Source organism: Nyctereutes procyonoides, unplaced genomic scaffold (genome assembly GCF_905146905.1).
Source record: "Nyctereutes procyonoides isolate TBG_1078 unplaced genomic scaffold, NYPRO_anot_genome, whole genome shotgun sequence".
NCBI classification, from domain to species: domain Eukaryota; kingdom Metazoa; phylum Chordata; class Mammalia; order Carnivora; family Canidae; genus Nyctereutes; species Nyctereutes procyonoides.
Window position 1 is genome coordinate 54,253,167 of NW_026575131.1, and position 21,083 is coordinate 54,274,249.

A 21,083-nucleotide genomic window follows, 5' to 3' on the forward strand; every position below is an offset into this window, starting at 1 on the left:
TTTTTTGTACTGCAGCATTTCCCAGATTGGGATGTGCTTACACCCGTGACATCTTAAACTAGATGAAATGTGATGGTGACAGCAGCTCCGAGGTCACCAAGTGTCCTCTGCCAGCAGCCCAGGGGCAGGAGGTGTCCTTTCCTTTGTGCAGCCCAGGGGGACTAGTGGGTTCCTTCAGGGAAGTAGGTGGCGCCTGGTCTGACCTCTGCGATCAGCCTCTCTGAAGCGGTATCTTCATGCACCCCGAAGGGGACACCTGCCTCAAGGAGGTTGGGGTTGATGAGGTGACTGTCAGGCGTGTCCCATAGTGCCCACATGCAGTGGACCCTTGGAAGTGGGAGCTGAGGGTCTGTGTTCCCTGGTCAGCACAGCCTGGCTCAGAGGCTTGTGAGCACCTAACCCCAGTGTGCTGGCCCATCCCCTGGAGGGGAGGCTAAGGGGCGCCAACACTGTGCTTTCTGCACCAAGGGTTTGGCCCTTAACCCACTCTGGCCGTGCACATGCATGTGCAACACATGCAAGTGGGTACACCTGTCTGCCCCCCTCCATTGGGTGCCCACACCCACAGCATGCCTTCTCTTCAGTTTAGACAACTCGACCAATAGTGCCGACACCGCCAGCAACAAATTCGTGTTTGGCCAGAACATGAGCGAGCGCGTGCTGGTGAGTGGCCCCTGTGGGGACTGTTGGTCCTGGGGCCCCAGGGCGAGGGACATGTGAATATGGCTGCCACCTTGTCTCCTATAAAGTGAAGATGCTTCTGGTTACAAGAGAAAGAAGACCCAACTCAGACTTGGGGCAGGGTCGTTGCATCGGGAAGCTCTCCAGGAGCTGGTGTTCGGGCTTCCTGCCTTTCTTCTCTGCCAGCTAGCTTAGCTTCATCCTGGGATAGGCTTCCCCTTAAGTCTGGGGCCATGCTTCCTCCTGGCTGAGGCCAGCTGCAATGACAGTCATCAGACCAGAGTCCTTAGCCATGTGCTTCTGAGCCACCTCTGAGCCAAGGGAGTTCAGCTTCACACCCCCCACTCCACCCCCATCCCTGACTGTGAGGCTGCAGCATGGAGGGGGCTTTGGGGAAGGGGCCTTGGAGGGGCCCCTGCAGTGTCCCAGGTGTCTGCTGGACACACCATGGCCAGGGCACTTGGGTACCCTTATGCTGTCTCCCCATCCAAGAAAGCCTGGCCAGCCTGGGATGGGGTTCTAAAATTATTTACCTGCTTCCTTAGTTTTGTTCCTTTTCTTTCCTTATCCAATGCATGTGAGGCCACTGTGTCCATTGTGAGTGTGGCTAAGGAGCTGTTTTCTCCCACTTAACATTTCCATCTTTGTGTTACATTAAGGAGCCTCCTGCTGCTTTCCTTAAGCATCAGTACTATTATTTTCCTGTTACAACAAAATGGTCCAAGAGCTGCCTCACACAGAGATAAACAGCTGGTGGCATACACCTCCCTGAGATGTTAGGGGAGTCCCTACTTAGGGACTTGGAGGGCAGTTCGCCTAGAGGGTAGAAGGGTGGATCTGGGAGGGCCGAGCTGCCTGTATCAGAAGGGTACTTTTCTGGTTTTACCACCAAATGATGCTCAGGAACGTTGTGTGGAAACAAGGCCGCAGGCTAGAACCCACCCCCTGGGGAGGGGTTGTCTAGGCTCCTCTGCCCAGTCTGGGTGGGTCCCCAAAGCTGTGAAGAAAAAGCCCTCTGGGAGTCCTTGCTGAGAGCTGCCATCCCAGCAGAGGGGCTTCCTGTTCCACAGCGGCTGGCCCACGAGCAGCCAAGCATGCTCTCCTCCCCATGTGCTTCCATCTCCCTGCAGAGCCCGCCCAAATTAAATGAAGTCAGTTCAGATGCCACCAGGGAAAATGCAGCTGCTGAGTCCGGGTCTGAGTCTTCGTCCCAGGAGGCCACCCCTGAGAAAGGTATGCTGCAGTCCCACTGACTTGTGGGAAGGGTACCAAGCGACAGGGTCATTATCCATCCATACCCCTGCCCGGGAGGGCCCCAGCTCTCTGCAGCATTAGTAGCCACGCATGAACCAGACACTGGGGCATTGTTGAAAAGCCATGGGTGCTGGTTTTCAGCAAGCAGAGAGGGGAAGTGTTCATCCTAAAGGAGCAAGGCCTTGGCGCTTCAGGATGACTCTGGGGATAGGATTATTTTTATTTTTTTATTTTTTTAAATAAATTAATTTTTTATTGGTGTTCAGTTTACCAACATACAGAATAACACCCAGTGCTCATCCTGTCATGGGGTTAGGATTATTGAGGAGGGTGTCCCCCTCTTGCCCTGAGGTTGGAAAGGGGAGTTTCTCTTCAGTGTTCTGTGTGAAGAATCTCACTGTTCCCCTGTCCTCTACTAAATGAATGGCAGTGGGAAATCTGGAGCCATGCTGGCATCTAGCTCCCAGATGGTCTCCCCACAGATCCAGGGCCAGATTGCTGTATTTCTGGGGTCCGCTCCAGGTCCCAGGAGCCGGCACCCTTGAGGCAGAGCCAGCCCTTTTCTGTCTCCTGTGAGGTACACACACACGTACACCCCAACAAATAAATAGTCAATGTCGTTTAGCTAATAACATTTCAGAGTCCCTGGCCGAGTCGGCAGCTGCCTACACCAAGGCAACAGCACGGAAGTGTTTGTTGGAAAAAGTGGAAGTCATCACCGGGGAGGAGGCGGAGAGCAACGTGTTACAGGTGAGACAGGCCTGGAGGGAGGGCATCTTGCCCTTAGGTGGTGGTATGAGAGGCCATCCTCCGTAGCCCCCAGCTTCTCCATGCATCTGAGGGGTGGGACCCCCCTGTCGGCCCCACACAGTGGACCTCCCTGGGCAGTGCCCCACTCCCTGGGACCTCATTGGCGGAGCTTCTGAGAGCATAGTGTGAGCACTAAGGAACTTCTGGTCCTGCTTTGTTTTTGAGCAGAGGGATCTGTTTTGAGGCATTCTCGATAGTTCAGGGCATTACAGAGACTGTCGTAACAAAGACCCAGGATGAATGGCTGTGATTGTTTTGGCACACTCTCACCCCGAGTTGTTTTATTAGGGAACCAGGATCACAGATGCAGCTCAAACTTGTCCCGCCTTTCCTCTGCATCCCGGGGCAACATGAACACTTTCAGGGCACTTCATTCATCTGCTTTTCATGTTGTGCGCATGCGCCTTTAAAATGTACAAGTCAGTGGTTTTTAGCGTATTCACAGATTTATGCAACTGCCACCACTGTCAAAATAGAACAGTTTTGTCCACAAAACAGAAACTTTGCCCATCAGCAGTCACCCCTCATGCCCTCCCCAGCGGCCCCCACGAGCCCCCTTCCCGTCCATGGATGAGCCTGTCCTGGACGTGTCACACACGTGGACTCACACACCGTGTGGCCCTCTGTGTCTGGTTCCCTCCCTGAGTGTCGTGGCCTCAGGGTCCGTCCCCGGGGCAGTGCCAAGTGATGTGTGTAGAGAGACTTTTAGGTTTCCACCTTTTAGCTATTATGAATCTTGGTACGGTGAACATGTGCAGGCTCTTGTATGCAGATACCTGTCATTTCTCTTGAGTAGATCTCTAGGAGCAGAGTGGCCTATTTGGTAACTCCACGTGTAATGTGGGGAGCACATTTCTGTAGCAGCTGTGCAGTGTTTCGTTCCTGCCAGCCATGTGTGAGCTTCTGATTGCTCTACCACCTACACGGTGACTGCTGTTACCTGGTTTTTGATGCCTTCTAGCAAGTGCAGCGCGGTATCTCCTTATGGCTTTTATCTTCATTTCCTTGCTGATTCTTTCTGCCCCCCGACAGTGTAAAATTCATCTTAGCCGGAGAGCAGGACACAAAACTGGCCAAGGGCCAAATGTACCCCCCAAGCCATAGTTGGCTACCCCCCACCTTGTAGTTCACTCAGGGTAGAGGGGGGAGGGTCCCAGGAATTTGTCCACACCAGCATCCACCCAGCCAGGGCCCCAGCTCACCCAGAGGGATGCCTTGTGTTCCAGATCCAGTGTAAGCTGTTTGTCTTTGACAAGGCCTCGCAGTCATGGGTGGAGAGAGGCCGGGGGCTGCTCAGGCTCAACGACATGGCATCGACTGATGACGGGACACTCCAGTCCCGACTAGGTGAGCTGCAGTGTGGTCTCTGTGGAGGGTTCCAGGATGGCACAGAGCTCCCAAGGCCCAGGAAGGCAGGATCCCCACACAGGTCCCCACTTGGAGAGTCCCGGCACCCACAGCTTGCAGGGCCAGGCCCTATCCCAAGGCTTTTGCTGCCAGCTTGTCTGTGACTCTCCTCTTTGTGAGTGTGATGAAAGTAGATGAAACTACTTAGCAACTCCTGAACTTGCTTTCTAATAATGAAAGTGCTGGTGGTTTTATGATGGCAAGGGAAAATAAGAATTCAAACAGTCCCATCCAGCCTGTGATCCCTGTCAAAGACCTTCCTCCAGCCCATCCCAACTGCTCCATGTGCCTCGGAGGTGGGCCCATCAGGCACAGAGGGCTTAGGGAGTGGACACAGGGAGATCTGGTTGGTTGGAGCCCAGGACCCTACCCCATAGCCTCCCAGAGCTGGCCTGAGCTGCTCTGTCTGAGGCCATATAGGGCACCGGGTTGGGGTGGGGAGAAGTGGGCTGGTGGGTAGACAAGGTGTCACCATGTCCCAGGGTCAGGGCACATCCAAGGAGGATAGGTTCTGATAAAACAGGAAGGCTGATGGTGGCCTCAGGCCTGCTACGGGTAGATGTGATGTACACTTCTAGAAAAGGAAGAAAGGTCTGTACCCTCTTTGTCTCCACTGTATGTTGCTCTCGATCTGTCTTTGTCTCCTTCCTGGTGGAAGCTCTAAGCAGCCATTGGCCTCAACCTTTTTCCTAAGAAAACTGCAGAATAGGGCTGGGGCTTGGCCAGTGAGTGGGGCCCGTCACAGGGCATCAGCTTCTTTGCAGTGTGTCACATAAAGAATGTGCATGTGTGCAGCTCCCAAATGTCCCTCTCTGGCCCTGCCTCCCACCTAATCATCCCCCAAGGGAGCTGCCCTCATTGCACTGCTGGGTGGACCAGCAGAACCCTCCCTGTGATGGGTGTGTGGGGGGGGGCAGGGGGAGCTGGCTGTTACAGTGCTGGCCTCCAGTGTGTGGGGGGCCGTGCTCAGCAGACTGGTGGGCAGCTCCTGCAGACCTTGAGAGAATTGTGGGATTTTACCCTGGGGTGTTTTCATTCTGGAATGTGTCTGTTCTCATAGCTGGCTGTTGGGTGGGTGTCACGGGCCAGGGCTGAGTGGCCTTATTGGTTGCAGTGATGCGGACCCAGGGCAGCTTGCGACTGATCCTCAACACCAAGCTCTGGGCACAGATGCAGATCGACAAGGCCAGTGAGAAGAGCATACGCATCACAGCCATGGACACTGAGGACCAGGGCGTGAAGGTTTTCTTGATCTCAGTGAGTAGCCCTGGGGATGGGACAGGCTACTACCAAGGAGATGCCCAAACAGACCCCTGGACAAGGGCGGTGCCCTCCTGAGCTCCCACAGAAGGCAGGTTCCTGGGTATTCCAGTTGGGCCACACGGAGCTACACGAATTACTGGCCCCCTAAGAGGGTGCTCTGTGGTACAGCAGTCAGCGCTCTACACTGAGGGTATGGGTCGGGGAGCGAACAGGGAGGCCTCTAGGCCAGCCAGTTTCCAAAAGAAGCAAGTCAGAACAGATCGGTGGAGGGGAGACAGGAGTGGCCCTGCATCACTGCTGTCATCCCAGCTGAGCCCCGGGAAGGACGGGCCCTGGGGCATCAGAAGCTTCCGTCTGCTGTCCCTGAGTTTTCTGAGGAGAGAGGGATAGGCTCCTCCCCAGACACACCCTAGGGATTGTGGCATGCCATCACAGGGGGCAGCACACACCCCAACCAAGAGATCTTATAACCCACTGCTTCCCTCTGCCTCTCCCAGGCAAGTTCCAAGGACACGGGCCAGCTGTATGCAGCTCTGCACCATCGCATCCTGGCCCTGCGCAGCCGCGTGGAGCAGGAGCAGGAAGCCAAGATGCCTGCCCCTGAACCTGGGGCAGCCCCGTCCAATGAGGACGACAGTGACGAGGACGTCCTGGCTCCGTCGGGGGCCACCGGAGGTGGTGAGCCAGTGGTCCCAGCCCTGGAGGGTACGGGGAGCCTGACCCAGGGGAATGGGGCTCCATCCAGGGTGGAGACCTGACGGTGAGGCCACTGCTTCCCAACAGGTGCCAGCGAGGAAGGGGATGGGCAGACGGCTGGAAGCACATAGCGCCGGGAGCCGGCTGCCCGCGAGCCTGCTGCTTTTCCGTCTGTCTGCCTGCCCGCCCGCCCCGCCCCACCGGCAGTGTGGAGGCGCAGGGCTCGGGAACCACACTCCCCGCTGGGTTGGCCACAGTTCGGATCCGCATGTCCCGTTCAGAAGCAGACTCGGGAACTGCCTGAATGTGGTTTGGGACACGAGACCTCATCATATTGATGAGCAAAACGAAAAAGAACATTTCTTCCCTCCCCTCCTTTGAATTGAAATGGCACATTAAGACTTGTCACGGCTTCTCACTGGGACTGGGACACCTTGTTTCTTCACCCCTCCCTCATGTTTCTGGCCTCTCTGCCGCCGCCCAGGCCACCGGCTCTGTCCATACAAGTATAAACACTGGGCCTGCTGGACGCTCTCTTAACTACTCCAGGTTCCCACACTCTGATTTGGGGCTTATATTTTTAGATCTTTTTTCCCCCAAGGCTTTGTGTTTGGGTTCTTAGGTTAAGACTCTCCTGTGCATTGAGCCACATCCCCCCTCCTCCTTGGGCTCCTGGGCTCTGTGTGGAGGAGAGTGTCAGGCCTGTACTTGTTCCCCCCACTCAAGGTTGCTCCAGGCCCAGTCATGGGGATTGGAGAGAGGTTACCTAAAAAAGGGTCACCGGGCCTGGGAGGGTCCCCAGCCACCCTCTGCCTTTCCCTGTCACGTCGGTCACCTGTCATCTGGTACCCAAGTGTACGCCTTCCTGCTGCTGGCCATTCCTTGCCCAGCCCTGGACGTCACTGCCTCCCAGACCATCCAGGACCAGGGGCCTCTGTGGTAGGCAGAGGGGGACCTTACCAGGGCCTTCTGAGGAGGGGGCAGGGGGACTGGTTCCAGGTAACCAACCGTCTCCCACACTCGCAGCACACACAGGAGCGAGTGCCATGCCCACCCCTACCTTGGAACATGGTCTAGAGCCACCTGGGACAGCCTTCGAAGAAGGGCCCTGTGCACAGGGCTCTGAGGGATTTCCAAGGAAAGTGCCCAGCGCCGCCCTCAGGGGGTGAGGGGAAGGCTTCGACTCCACAGCTGTGTCGCCCACACCTTGGGTCGGTTGTGTGTACCCCGAGCCTGAGCCATGGGAAGACACCAAAGGCCCTCCCAGCAGATCCGGTCACACTTCTCTGCTTTAAGCCTTAGCCACCTAGTGACAAGTAAAACCAGATAATGCCCATGTGTTTTGGAACATTTATGTAAGATTGTCATATGAAATGTATTTGGGAACTACATTAAAACTTTTAACTAAAACCCTGGCCTCCTGCATGCCCTAGGGGCCTCAGGAAGCTGGACAGCCTGGCCAGGAACAGCCTCCACCTCCCAGAGCAGCCTGGCCTGTCTGCGGGCCCCTGGCCCCTGCCCCACACTCCAGGTCCACCAGGCAGGTGACCGAGCTTGGCTGCCTTCCAAGACTAGCCGCCTCCATGCTGAGCTTTGCTTCACAGAAGAGCTGTTTGCTTCCCGGCCCCTGGCTTTAGGGTGGGGGTGCAATCTCAAGTGGTGGGAGGGGTAGGTGGGGGTGCTAGCAGGGCCAAAGATTCACTGAGCAGAACCAAGAGGAAGCCTAGTGAGGAGGGGCAACTGCAGAGCTTTGTGAGGCCTGAGGTCTGCACAGCACGGACTGGGAGGGCCTTACTCCCTGGGGTCCTGAGCCAGTGACCCATTCTCGGAACCTTTGTCCTACTTGCATCTAGTGGCCAAGCCAGGTCCTCTGAGACCTGGCCCAGCTGGTCCTGTGGCCTCCGCCTTGGGGGCTGCCTAGGTGAGAAAGGGCCAGGGTGGGGGTCCTACGCTACAGTGGGGCTGGCTGAGCAAACGTGCATGATGGCTCACAGCTGCCAGGCGCTGGTCATCATGGCCACAAACTCCTCATCTGTGTCCATGGAGGCGCTCACACCGCTGTAGTAGTCCTGGAATTCAGCCAGTGTGACCTGGGGGGCAGACAGGCTCTAAGTAGGGGCCAGAGACCTGGGCGGAATGGGTAGGGGTGTCTGTGGGCACCCACCTGCCCGTCCTTCTCGGAGGAGTCGAAGTTGTCCAGGAAGCGGCGGAGCACCTCCTCCTCGGTCCACTCCCCACTTTGTACCTTGGGGTGGGCGCGGCCACTGTACACCCCCCGGAGGTCATCCACGGTCACCACACCATCCCCGCTGCGGTCCAGCTTGGCAAATGCAGCTGCAATGACTGCCTCCCGGGCCTGGGACATGGGGGGCTGGAAAGGAAGCAGGTAGTGACTTAGTGACTTGGCGGGGGGGGGGGGTCTAGTCCAGAGCACTAGGGCTCCCAGGCATCAAGCGTCTGCACCAACACAGACAAGGCCACCGAGAGCTCGGCACACCAGACAGCAGGGCGAAGGGTCTCACCCGCAGTGCCCTCAGGAACTCCTCCAGGTCCAGCGTCCCGCTGCCATCACGGTCCCAGCGCCTGCACACGCCCTCCGCTTCAGCCGTGTCCAGCACCAGTCCCAGCTCAGCCAGGCCCCGCTGGAGTTCCCTGGAGTCCAGGGATCGGCTCCTGTCCCGGTCCAGGCGGCGGAAAAACCTTGAGGGGCATGGGGTACAGTGAGAAGGTGGTCCCTGGGGCTGGGGATCAGGAATGTTCAAGGGGATGGCTCACCTGGCCAGGCCCTGGATGCCCAAGGCCCCTCGGGACAGGCACTGGGCCCGGAGCTTCTCCACAGTGGCGTCCACGGCATCCATGCTGGGTCAGGCTGGCTGGGGGAGAGTTTGAGGAAGGATTCCCACTCGACTGACCAGGCTGTGGTCGGTGCCACAAGCCTGCCCTGGCCAACTACCTGTTCACCTGGCTTTCGACTACCCTGGAGTCCAGACAGCCACTCCTCTGGCTCCCGCCCGCTTTGCCCAGTGTTGGCAGCGCGGCAGGGCGGTTGCTAAGGGACAGTAGCTCAGGAGACTGGGAGGGGCCCCGGCTGTAACCCTCACCGTGCCAGTGCCTCGTAGCCCTTGGGGGGTGGGGCAGGGCCGAGAGGGACAAGGTGGTCTTGCTGGCACCACTGCCCACCCTGTCCTGCTCACTCCCAGCCTTGCAGTCCCCAGGTCTGGGATAGAGCCAGACCTAGATGGGGGGAGCAGGGGGGGTCCCCCTGCCTGGCCACAAGCAGGAGAGGTGGGCCGTGGCTGAGAAGGTTCCAGACCCAATTCCTGTGTGACCTGGAGCAGGTCCCCTGCCCCTTTTCACAGGGCAACAGCCAGAGCTGCTTAGGGATCCAAGTTCACAAGGGCCTGGGTCCTGGATTTCAGACCAGTGTGGCTGAGCCAGGACACAGCAGTCTTACGGATTGTTTCAACATGAAGTCAGACAAAGCAGTCCTTGGAAGTTATTCAGGGACCGATGTGGGGCTTTCAGTGGTTGGTTTTTTCAGTTTTCAAACATCACTTGGTCTTGCTCATAACAAGCTGAGAGAGCCAGGGGACTGCAGTTCCAAACAAAGAATTGGCCCTGACCCCCCAATGTAAACCAAGAACCGAGGCCACCATCACAGAAGGCCTCCGATCTATGCTTTGGACACCTCTGCCACCTGAGAGCATTACACTGACAGGACTGAAAATGATGTTGGATTTCCCAGGACATGAAATGTGGCCCCCATTGAGGGACCCATCCGCTGCAGGGACCCAGAGGTCATCAGAGGCTTTTCAAAGCCTGGACTTAGACACAGCACAATGGTGGTATTGGAAGTGCTGTTGCTGTCAGAAACCAACCCACGGATTGCACGCAGGCCCAGGTTCAGGCCACAGCTGATGCAACACTGTCAGCTTTATGAGAAACTGCGGTGACATTCTGGTGGCTCGCCGCAGTCCATAACTTCTTCAAGTGGGCAGAGAAAATACCCCATTGTGTTTTTCACGAGGGTTACAAAAATCATATTTTTTTTCCCATAGAAAAATGTAAGATATAACCACAGTTATTGTAACTCTTGTTTTGGCATCTCCTCATCTTGCAGAGAATCAGAATGTCAACAGTGACCCCTCCAGAACCCCTCCAGAAATTGGAAGTGGCCCAGGCCCTCGCAGCCCGGAGGCCAGTTGACTTTACACTGAACCTCACTTTCCATAGCTGTAAAGTGGGCCAAGCCGGGGCTGCAAAGATTAGACACACGCTCCAGTGACTGCAACTTGTTTCTCCCTGCCCAGCAGGACCCCACCCGGCCACCTCTCCACCCCCCACACAGGAAGAAAGGAGGAAGGACCAAGGCCAAGAAAACATTCAATTTATTCTTAAGCTCCGACAGGCCTCAGCCTGCCTTCCCCTCAGACAAGCAGCCCCCCTTACTCATCCAGAGAAAATGGGGCCATTGTGACTGCACTGAGGGGCCACTGTTAGACGCCAGGCAAGCAGGCAGCACCATCGGAAGGGCTGGGGACGGACGCTGAACTTTCCAGGCCAAAATAGGCCCTGCCCCTTGGCGGTTCCTGGTGTGACAGTTCCCTGAGTAAGGCGAGAAAACGGCTAGCATGGTACCAGGCTGGGCACTTCGGCTGGCCAGAGAAAGGCACAGGGTTCCCTGGTTTGATTTAAAAAAAAAAAACTAAACAAAAATAAAAACACAGCACCCTGAATGTCTCTGGCCAAGAACGGCAGCATAAAAAAAAAGAGAGAGAGAGAGAGTTTAAAAATAGATCCTCTGGACAATATAAAAAAGGAGCGAGCTGCTTGCTACAAAAGCTGAACTGGCTGGGGCTTCATCGGATGTGCTGGGGGCCCCTGGCTCCCTCCAGGGCCTACAAACCCATCCTGTTCCTTCGGAGGCCCCAGGGCGCACCTGGCGCTGGTGAAAAAGAACAAAAGCCCTGTCCTCAAGGAGCTTACATTCTGACAACAGGACATTCCTTGAAGAAAACAGAACGGGAGGGGATGAGTTCACAGAAGGTAGGCCGGGAAGGCCCCTGGGAGGTGACAGCTGAGCAGAGATCACGTGACACCTGGGGGAAGAGCATGGGTGGGGGGAACGGCCCACGCAAAGGTACTAGGCCGAGGGACGCCAGCACGTCCGCGTGGCTCACACAGGCACACGCCCTTCCTCCTGCGTTGAAAGTTGAGGGAAGGACAGGCGGGAAAGATCCTAGCATTTAAAAATTGTCTTCATATAACCAAGGCAAAACGACACAAGGCTTGAGGTTCCCGATTCCGGTCTGGGATGAAGAATAAGAAAAAGCTTTAGCCTGGGATGAGGGACGCTTCCACAGGAACGAAAATCAGGGCGGACGGGAAAAAGGACAAAGAACTTGATGCCGTCTGCCTCCACAAGTGACAGAGGTCTCAAACTCAGATGTTTCGGGGGCCAGACGTCCAGCCCTAAGAGATTGGAGGAAGCCAACTGGACCTCACACTTTGGCTAAAGAGGGTATCCTGAGCTCAGACCCAAGCAGGCGTGGCCAAGACTGAAGCCGGAAATCCAGATTTTTGCGAAACGTCGCCAATTTTTCAACAAGTTGATTGATTTAAAGTTTTGTTTTAAAAAAAGAAAAACAAGGGTGCCTGGCCAGCTCAGTTGCTAGAACATACGACTCTTGATCTCAGGGTTGTAAGTTCAAGCCCTACATTGGGTGTAGAGATTACTTAAAAATAAAATATTAAAAAAAAAAAAAAACTGTCTGGGCTAAACATCTGCCATTGGCCCTTGCGCTTCCTGTTTGAAACCCATGACTTTTTAGCAGGTTTTGATGCTTGGAAAGGATTATGGCTCTGCCACAGGGTCCCCTCAGGGACACTGGTGACCCCCGAGGACCCAGTGGACCCACAGCAGTGGAACTCTGTCTCCATTCTGTGATCTGCTCCAGGGCTCACACAGTGGTCCCAAACACTGCTGGCTGGAGGTGGTCCCTGTCTTGCTCTTCCCCAGTACTGTTGGCAAGGCGAGGACTGGGCCCACCAGGGAGGGGGTGGCCGGGGTCTCTGGTCGGCAGGGGCCCCAGGCGTTCAGCCTCCGCCAGGGCAGCCAGCAGCCCAGCCAGGGGCGGCCGGCGACGGCAGATGTCCTGCAGCAGCTCCGCCCGGGGCTGCAACTGCCCAATGAGCTCATCCCTCTGGCGCACAGCAGCCTGCAGGCTGTGGACAGTGGCCTCGGAGGTCAGCAACTGCTCCTGGAGAGCGGCAATCTCACTGGCAGAAGGCAAGACAGGGCAGTTACGGACAATCCTCCTCCCTGCCCCAGGACCTCCCGGGGCTCCCCATCACCATCGGGATAAAGACCATGCTCCTCACCTCTGCTTCGAGTCCCCCTTGTTAAGGACTGAATGTGTCTCCTCAAAATTCTTATGCTGAATCCCTACCCCCCAGTGTGATCTATTTGGAGATGGAGCCTTTGGGAGGAGCTCATGAGGGTGGGGCCCTCAGAGAAGTAGTGCCCTTCTAAGAAGAGACACCAGGGAGCTTGCTCTCTGGCCATGTGAGCACACAGCAAGATGACAATCTGCAAACCAGGAAGAGAATCTGTCACCAGGAACTGAATCTGTCGGTTGGACTGTCCAGCCTCCAGAACTGTGAGAAAATTTCACTTGTTTAAGCCCCCTAGCCTGTGGTATTGTGTAAGGGCAGCCAGAGCAGACTAAAACTCCCTAATCGCCTCCCTGCAATTCCTTTTTCCGCTACATCTTTTCCTGTTTGTTGCTCAGGTTAGATGGCTCCTCCTCCAGGAAGCCTTCATGTAGGCCCCCTGAGAGCCCTATGTGCCCTTCCATCACAACCCCAACCGCCCCATGCTGTAACTGCCTAGTGATGTGTCTGCCAAAGGGCTGTGCTCCGTAGGTCTCACTTAGGTGCTCCAGCGCACAGCACAGTACCTGACACCTAGCAGGGACTCGGTAAAGATGAATGAATGGGCCCAAGCAGCTCCTTTCCCACCCGGGGGCCAGCCCTCCTTCCACCCTGGGCGTTTGCCTCATCCCTTTCCATCCTCAGCGCCTCCTCAAAACTAGAGAGGCTCTTCAAAACTGCAGGTATGATCTCCTCCTCTGCCCCAGAATCTGCCATGGCTCCCAATACCTAGGAGGTCAGTGACCCCTGCACCACTCGGAAAGAGCCGATTTTGCATTATGGAAAAACGGGCTGTTTTAAGTTAGAAATCCACACTTGTGTGGCGCCTCTTAACTTTGCATGCTGGTGACTCATCCGAGGTTTTTGGTGTTTGTTTTTGAATCCAGCACCACCAGTAGCTCAGCCCACACGTGAACGCACGCGGTTCCCGCGCCTTTCCTCCCCTTCCAGTCTGGGCTCCGCCTCCGCCCACCTCCGAGAAGTCCACCTGGCCGCCCCGGGCCTCACCAGTCCTTGGCGCGGCCCAGCTCGTCCAGGGCAGCGCGCAGCTGTTGGTCGTGGCGGGCCAGGCGCTCGGCCTGGGCGCGCACTGTGCGCTCCGCCGCGTCCAGCCGCGCCTCCAGCTCCGCGGCGCGCCGGTGCACAGCCGCCAGGTGCGCGTTCGCCTCGCGGATCTGCAGCGGCTGCGGCGCCGACATGGCCCCGGCGCTGTCCCGGGCGGCCCGGAACCGGCCCCGGCCCCGCCCCGAGGCCGCGCCTCCGTGGGGGCCCCGCCCCCGGAGGCCCGCTCAGGACCTCGGCGCGATTGGCCGCAGCCCGATGGGCCGCGCCCTCCTCAAACCCAAGCACCCTCGCTGGTTCCGGCACCTGAAAACCCCGCCCCCGAGCCCGGCCTAACTCTGAGATTGGCCACGGTCCTGGCGAGCCACGCCCCCAGGCGGGCCGGGGTCTTCGGCGGGGCGCCCAGGTCAGGCTCCCGCAAGGGGACTGGTCGCTCCCTCGAGACAGGCCCCGCCCCACCAGGAAGCCGACACCAGGATTGGTCGGCGTCCTGCGGGCCCGGCGGCCTGGCCACGCCCCGGGCCGTGCCTCTCTCCGGTCCACCCGAACGGCGGCCCCGGATTGGCCAAGTCCCCTTCGGGGCGTGTCTCCGGCCCTGGCCACGCCCCCAGACCCAGCGCGTACCTCCTCCAGCCCAGGGCTCGCCGACGCCAGGCTTAAGCACTAGCCCTGGGACCCGTACCCTTCCCCGCCGCGGTCTGGCCACGCCCCCGGGCCTGGCCACGCCCCCAAACAGTCGCACGCGGTTCCGACCCCGCGGGACTGGCGGGGCGTAGCCACGCCCCCACGCAGATTCCGGCGCTGGGCGTGGTCACGTTGCCGCTGTGCCCCGCCTCCTATCAGCGGGAGCCCCGCCCCGCGCCCCAATCTGCGCTTGGAGATAGTCCCGCCCCTGGGCTAGGACCGCCCCCTCCGCCCGCTCCGGGAGTCAAACCTTTCTTAACCTAGGACCTTGCGAGCGAAACCTAGCGAGACCCGTCTGCCTTCACTGACGCTGGCTGACCTCAGTTTCTCCCTCCTGAAATCGGCTTGGGGGGTGCACGCGCGCTTCCTTTACGCCAGTACCGTGTCTGTGTCCGCGGCGCTCAATAAAGTTGCGCGCTTGTTGTCGGCCCCTCCGTGCGCGAGGCTGCGCGCGCCGCCCAGGAAGTCTCGCGAGACGAGCGGCGGCTGCCCTTGGGCGCGGGGGGCCGGCCGGCGGTGCGCTGCGGGGCCGGGGGTGCTCGCCATGGCGCGCACGCTCCTTCAGCAGTACCTGGACATCCCGATGGCACCGAGTGCCACCGCAAGACCTACGCCAGCACCGCCGTCAGCGGCGCCGCTGGTGAGCGCCGGCCGCGCCCCGAGGGCACAGGGTGCGGGGAGGTGGCCTGAGGTGGGCGCCGGGCCGTCCGGGGCGGCGCCGGTGGCTGGGTAGGCCTTGTGGGGCTGTTGGACTAATCCAGAGGGCGCGGGAAGGCGACAGGGCCACTGGGAGCCGTCCGACGGGGCCGCGCGGGCGCTGGGGGCTCACGGGGTGACACGTGGTCGTCGGGGGGTGTCGGGGGCGTCCCCGAGCAGCTGGTGCGTGAAGCGGCTCCGGCAGAGCTGGAGCGCAGCGAGGAGGGTACGTGTGACAGGCGGGTCACCGGGGTCATCAGCAGTCCTTGTCGAAGCTGTCCCCGGGCTCCGCGGAAGTCGTCGAGTGGGAGAGGGTCACCAGCGGGGTCAGAGGAGCTGGGGTTTCTTGAGACTTGACAGGGTAAGTTGAGGCCATTTGGGGGGGATTATGGGTAATTATTGGTGTGTCTCGGTGGGTAGAGAAGTTTGAGAACGTTCTGGAGTGAGACGGGATGGTTAGGGATACCTGAAGCTTTTATTGGGACCACCGAAGGGGTTCTGGGGTGCTGAGGGGGTCACAGGTGAGGCGCGTCGGGAGCTACTGCAAGGGTAGCCTTGGGAGGGCATAAGGGGGCTCACAGCCCTAGCACCCTCCTGCAGGGGACACGGAGCTCTCGCCCCTTCCCGTCTCTCTGAGGAGCAGGAAGGATGGTTTTGGCCACCTCCATCTCTCCAGCTCCTGAAACGGGGCCTGGCAGAAATTGAGTCCCCCCCCCCCCGCCCCGGGGGGCATTTGGGTTAAGGGGGCCCTAACCTGATCAATCCCTACCGTTTTCTGCGTGTGTAGTGAGAGCAACGATTATTGTGCCCATTTCTCAGAGGTGGAGGCTGAAGGTCAGAGAAGTGTGTTAAGTACCCCAGGATCTTTAGGAGCCGGTGTGCAAATCCAGGCCTGCTGATCTACTCATGAGGGTGGCCGGGGCGAGGACTGTGCCTGTAGCGTCCATGTGGAGGGGACTCAGGGGACAGGGTGGATGGGAAGTCCCTGCGGATGGGTCATGTGGAGTCTGCTCGAGTGGCAAGTGGTTGGGACAGTAGAGGCGCAAAGCAGGGTTTCCGTGGGGGGTGGGGGTGGGGCTGTAGGGGGATGTTACTCCGGCACATTCTTCCAGGGAGATGCTGGCATTGGGGGATGCCTGGCAGGACTTTGGGGAGGTTGGTCATGGTTGTGTCTGAAGGGAAATTAAAGTGGGAGGGGGTCGCCCAAGGGGCATGTGGGGCCTTCAGGCCGACTTGGAGAAGCGGAGGGTGTAGGGGATTTTTTTTTTTTAAGATTTATTTATTTATTCATGACAGACACAGAGATTGAGAGAGAGGCAGAGACACAGGAGGAGGGAGAAGCAGGCTCCATGCCGGGAGCCTGATGCGGGACTTGATCCCGGGACTCCAGGATCGCGCCCTGGGCCAAAGGCAGGCGCCAAACCGCTGAGCCACCCAGGGATCCCCGGTGTAGGGGATTTTGAGTCTGAGAAAGACATTAATGCTGGTGTCTGTGAGTGGGGGGTGCCCATGTGTGACCACAAAGGCACAGGCCATGGGGGCACTGAAGTCTCAGGAGGCTCTTAGGGGAGGCTAGGCACGTTCCAGGAGCAGGGTGCCACTGAGTTGGTGAGGAGCCCAGGGAGTGTGGGTGGGAACCTCTGACAGGTGCCACATCAGGCCGTCGCTGAGAGCCTCGGACTTGGGGTGGCCACCGGCTCCCGTGAGCCTTCGAGGCGTCCCTCTGCGTGAGTGCTGCTCACTTCGTCCGCCCGCGTTCCCCAGCTGGCCAGCTCCATTCAGCCTGCAGGACCTGGCTCCTGGGTCCTCCCTCACCTTCCCCTCCCTCATTCCCCATGTCCCCTGCAGCCTCACAGAGAGAACCCTCTGGTGTCCGGGCTGGCTCTCCTGAGATGGTGAGCCCCTGGAGTACAGGGGGCCTGTACCACCTCTAGCAGAGCGCGGCACCCTGTGGGCACAGTAACCCTGAATGGATCGAGTGAATGGATGAATGAATGAATGCACGCACCCAGTAACTCTTGATAGATGGATGATGAGTAGTGAGTGAGTGACTTAGGACACAGTTCATGAATGACTGTCAGTGAATGAAGGTACACAGCAGATGAATGAATGAATGAATGAATGAATGAATGAAGAATGAATGATGAGGGCACACAGTGGCTGTGAGAATGAATGACAGCACGCAGTCGCTGTGGAGGTGGGAAGAGAGGGTCGAGTGCACCGTGCCTGGAGGTCCTGGAGGTGACTGCTGGAGGCCGAGAGAGAGCCAGGAGCAGGAGGAGGCTGGGAAGGCGGCCTTTTGTGGGGTGATGGGGGCCGTGGAAAGGCCGGAGTCGGTAGGGCTTCTCCTGTGCCGGTGTGCAAATCCAGGCCTGCTGATCTACTCATGAGGGTGGCCAGGGCAAGGACTGTGTGTGGAGGGGACTCAGGGGACAGGGTGGATGGGGAGTCCCTGCGGATGGGATCAGGGGAGGGTGGGCCGCAGCAGGTCACCATATCAGATGATGGCTAGGAGACAGTGAGGTGGGGCAGGCTTTGACCGGGGATAATGGTGGACTCCTGGGTCATTCACTCCAGTTCTGGGACTTCTGAGGGGTTTGGGGTGGCGGGGGCACCCTCTGTGCGCAGTGTGGAAAGTGAACTGGCAGTCTGATTGGGATGGGCTGGCCCTGGGAGGTCCCTGTGGCGCCTGGGCTGTGCTGGGCGTCTCAGCGGGAGGAGGGGTGTGGCGCCTGCCCTGAGCAGGGTCAGCTGGAGGATGGGGAGCTCCGTGTTGGACTGTCTCTGGTGACTCGGTGCCAGCCAGGTGGGCCCTGGTCTTGCCCCCACACTGAGGAGGGTCTGGTGGGGGCAGCTGCCCAGGGCCTCGCATTGGCCTCCCCCCAGACCCACACGCCAGCCCGGAGCAGTGTTTGCTCAGGATGCGCCACGATAGAGCCTCGGGCCTCACCACCCACCTGGCGCTCAACTCCAGGCCCAGCCCCTCCCAGGCCCCTCGTGCGTAAAAGCCAGTGTCGGGCAGGGCAGCCAGGGCAGCAGCAGAGATGGAAAAGCTGACCGGAGTGGTGAGGCCAGGTGGGCAGGAGCGGCTGCCGACGCAGCCAGGTGTGAGGGAGGGGCCTGGGCCCAAGCTGCCAGCAGGGAGGGGGCCCAAGGATGACGAGCAATAGGCCTTGGCAGCCCCGGGAGCCAGCTCTCCACCAAGGAGGATTAGGCCAAGGAGCCCTGGGCCCCATGGGAGAATGGAGCTTTGGATGGGAGCGGGGAGCAGGGCCTGGGTGCCAAGCTCTGTGGGATGCAGCTGTGCTGTCTCTGCTGGCACTCGAGGCCAGGGAGCAGCCCAGCCCCTTAGGCCCCAGGCCCGTTCTCGTGTCCACTGCCTGGGGCCCTGTGCCCTGTGGAGGGTGGTGGGAGGCCTGGGGCCCAGAGGTGGTGTGAGAGCCCAGGTGTTAGGGCAGTAGGCGGAGCTGGAATCCCACCCTGGCTGCTCAGCAGCTGTGAGGCCCTGCGTGAACCCCAGAATAGTCCCTTCCTGGGTGCAGGGGTGGTGCTAGGAGCTTCCTGGTGGGTGCTGTGGGGACGGACGGAGAGAGGATTTCCCTCATAGTGGAGGGGGCTGCCCCCAGCCAGGGCCGCTCCTGGTCTCAGTGCCCAGGCTCTAGTCCAACACACCCCACCCGCTCTCGTCCCACAGGCCTGGTCTTCTCTGCCTACAGTGTCACGCTTCAGCCCCCAGACTCTTTCCTGGAGGGAGTGGCGAGGACAGGGCGATACACCTTCACTGCAGGTGAGCTAGCCTTGGTTTCTCCTTAGGGGCCCTCCTGGCACTGGCCCCTGGGCCCTGATCAGCACTCACCCCCCACCTGCACCCCAACAGCCGCCATCGGTGCTATATTTGGCCTCACCTCCTGCATCAGCGCCCAGGTCCGAGAGAAGCCCGATGACCCTCTGAACTACTTCATCGGAGGCTGCGCCGGAGGCCTGACCCTGGGAGCACGCAGTGAGTGAGCCCCCCACCCCTGACCTCCACCAGCCACGACCCCCCTGTTCTATCCCGGACCGGGGACTGGGCAGGGGCCAGGTGTGTGGCATGCTCACCGCAGCAAAGGAGAGGGCAGCCCCTGTGAAACCTTCCAGTGCTTTTCAACCTCTGCCACCACCCAGTTCAGTAATAATAAGAGCTGCTTTGCTTAAAAGCACCTACTGCATGTCTACCTCACCAAGCCCATAAACCCTCCTGAGGCTCCCTACGGCATTCAGCATGACCCCCAAGGCCCTGCACAACCCACCCCGCCTCCTCCCTCTCTCCCCCTTGCTCACTGTGTATGAGCCACACAAACTGCCTTGCTAGTCCCTCCAAGCCAGGCCCAGTCCTGCCCCAGTGCCTTTGCATGTGCTGTGTCTTCTTCCTGGAGTGCTGTTTACTCAGATGTCAGCACAGCTCCCTCTCTCACTGTCCAAACCCCCCTGTGTATGATCTGAGACCCCCCACTGCCCTCATTCCAAACCACCCTCCTCTACTGCACTTTGTCAGAGAACCCAAGGTCACTGTCTATCTCAGCCACTAACTGTGAATGGAGAAGGTGCACGGTCCTTGCACAGCCATCCCTCTCCGAGCGCCCAGAGCCCTAATTGACTGAACCCACAGCCCTGCAGGGGAGCTGCCCTCACCATCCCCACCTAGAGTTGCAGGAATTTGGCTCAGAGAGGGGGCTTAGGTGGTCCGAGGTCACCTGGGAACCAGCAGAGGATGCCTCCCTAGTGGGAGGCCGGGTGGGGGCCCTGCGCCAGCCCAGCACAGTGGAGCCGCCTGGAACAGGGAGCAGACGCCGCTCTTTCCACCTCCCACAGCCTCAGGGCTGGCAGCTGCTCCGGCCCACCAGCCTGCCAGCACTTAGTGGAAGGTTCCAGTCAGGCAGAGGGAGGGCACCATGGAGGGAGGCCCACGCATCCTGGGGTTGGACTCACCCCGCAGCCTGCCGAGGGCGTGAGCCTTGCACATGGCAAGCCAACCCCCCTGCCCAACGACAGCTCTCGGGCACACAGGGGAGCTCTGTGCTCTTGCATTCAGGGTCCCCAGAGCAGATATAGGCAGGAACTCAGCAAAGCGCCAGCCTCTCAGCAGCGCGGCTGCCCCCCACCCCCAGGCCCAGACTGACAGTGCAGGTTCCCACGTCCCTCTTGCCTCGGCTCCCGGGTTTCGGCACACATCTTCAGCCAGAGGGTCACCTGACTCCATCCTCGTGGAGCCCACGGCCGCGTCCCCCTAACCCTGGAGGGAAGGACATGCTCCTGGGCTCCCGGGGCGGCTGTGGGGGGCCCCCCGCACATGCCTGACACCGCCCTCCCGACTCTGGCAGCTCACAGCTACGGGATCGGAGCCGCCGCCTGCGCGTACATGGGCATGATGGCCGCGCTGCTCAAGATGGGCCAGCTGGAGGGCTGGAAGGTGTTTGCGCCGCCCAAGGTGTGAGTCCCGCCGCCTCCCGGCTCTTCGGGAAGGCTCACATGTGACTAAAAATAAATTATGTGGATACTTGTTTGTGTGAGTCTCCCCCTCCTCCCCTGTTCTCTGGGATGAAGCCCCATCCCAGGAGGGCTGTGATAGGGACACATCAGCAACAGCCCAGCAAGGGAGCGGGAGAGAGGGCATCTGGGTTTTTTCTGGCAGGGCCAGCGGCCCCAACTGGGGCATCTTGGGGGGAAGCTGGCCACCGCCACCCACAGCCCTTCCCACAGGTCACAGGCCATCCCCTCTCTGGGCACCACCCCAAAGCCAACAGCACGCAGAAAACACACCCAGGGCCCACGCACGGTCGGCTCCAAATTCCTAGGCATTGAAGCAGAGCACCCCAGACAGGCTGGCCCAGGAACCTTGTCCCCGTGCGACAGGTGGCTGACAGGCCACCAGGAGCCTGCGAAGCAGGGGCCTGTGTGGGGACAAGAGAAGAATCCTGATCCTCACCGGCCGCCACCTGTCAGGGCCAGTGATTTAGGGAGCCTCGGAATGCTGGCGCAGCCCTGGCCCCCGGCTTTTCCGCAGAACTGGCTCTGGCTCAGTGCTTCCTGGCAGCTGGAAAGGAAGGCTTGCTCCAGCA

General features: G+C 59.3%; 4 protein-coding genes across 14 annotated transcripts in view; 2 read left to right on the forward strand and 2 right to left on the reverse strand.

Annotated features, from left to right (window-relative positions):
• The window catches only part of RANBP3 (RAN binding protein 3), a 53,346-nt gene extending 46,811 nt beyond the window's left edge, over nucleotides 1–6,535 (forward strand). For 5 of the 11 annotated variants that reach the window (XM_055342712.1, XM_055342715.1, XM_055342716.1 and 2 more), the window contains 7 exons: nucleotides 585–663; nucleotides 1,812–1,914; nucleotides 2,561–2,685; nucleotides 3,972–4,092; nucleotides 5,267–5,409; nucleotides 5,913–6,093; nucleotides 6,199–6,535. In XM_055342712.1, the coding sequence (XP_055198687.1) occupies nucleotides 585–663; nucleotides 1,812–1,914; nucleotides 2,561–2,685; nucleotides 3,972–4,092; nucleotides 5,267–5,409; nucleotides 5,913–6,093; nucleotides 6,199–6,242 (796 nt within the window). In that variant the 3' untranslated portion in view covers nucleotides 6,243–6,535. The remainder of the gene's footprint in view (nucleotides 1–584; nucleotides 664–1,811; nucleotides 1,915–2,560; nucleotides 2,686–3,971; nucleotides 4,093–5,266; nucleotides 5,410–5,912; nucleotides 6,094–6,198) is intronic. The other 6 variants (XM_055342714.1, XM_055342717.1, XM_055342718.1 and 3 more) reach the window with 2 other exon arrangements.
• A 1,082-nt stretch (nucleotides 6,536–7,617) lies between these two features.
• On the reverse strand, nucleotides 7,618–9,133 carry CAPS (calcyphosine). The gene is made up of 4 exons (XM_055342723.1): nucleotides 8,887–9,133; nucleotides 8,634–8,811; nucleotides 8,276–8,482; nucleotides 7,618–8,201 (listed from the first exon to the last, which is right to left on the reverse strand). The coding sequence occupies exons 1-4, from the start codon at nucleotides 8,967–8,969 to the stop codon at nucleotides 8,100–8,102; spliced, it is 570 nt and encodes a 189-aa protein (XP_055198698.1). The 5' UTR covers nucleotides 8,970–9,133; the 3' UTR covers nucleotides 7,618–8,099.
• A 1,330-nt stretch (nucleotides 9,134–10,463) lies between these two features.
• VMAC (vimentin type intermediate filament associated coiled-coil protein) lies at nucleotides 10,464–13,838 on the reverse strand. The gene is made up of 2 exons (XM_055342724.1): nucleotides 13,552–13,838; nucleotides 10,464–12,390 (listed from the first exon to the last, which is right to left on the reverse strand). The coding sequence occupies exons 1-2, from the start codon at nucleotides 13,740–13,742 to the stop codon at nucleotides 12,072–12,074; spliced, it is 510 nt and encodes a 169-aa protein (XP_055198699.1). The 5' UTR covers nucleotides 13,743–13,838; the 3' UTR covers nucleotides 10,464–12,071.
• A 980-nt stretch (nucleotides 13,839–14,818) lies between these two features.
• Nucleotides 14,819–20,527, forward strand: NDUFA11 (NADH:ubiquinone oxidoreductase subunit A11). Its single transcript, XM_055342725.1, is given in 5 exon segments — nucleotides 14,819–14,870; nucleotides 14,873–14,929; nucleotides 18,680–18,772; nucleotides 18,863–18,985; nucleotides 20,346–20,527. Coding segments are annotated over 5 exon segments (423 nt in total). The 5' UTR covers nucleotides 14,819–14,833; the 3' UTR covers nucleotides 20,459–20,527.
• The last annotated feature ends 556 nt before the right edge of the window (nucleotides 20,528–21,083 follow it).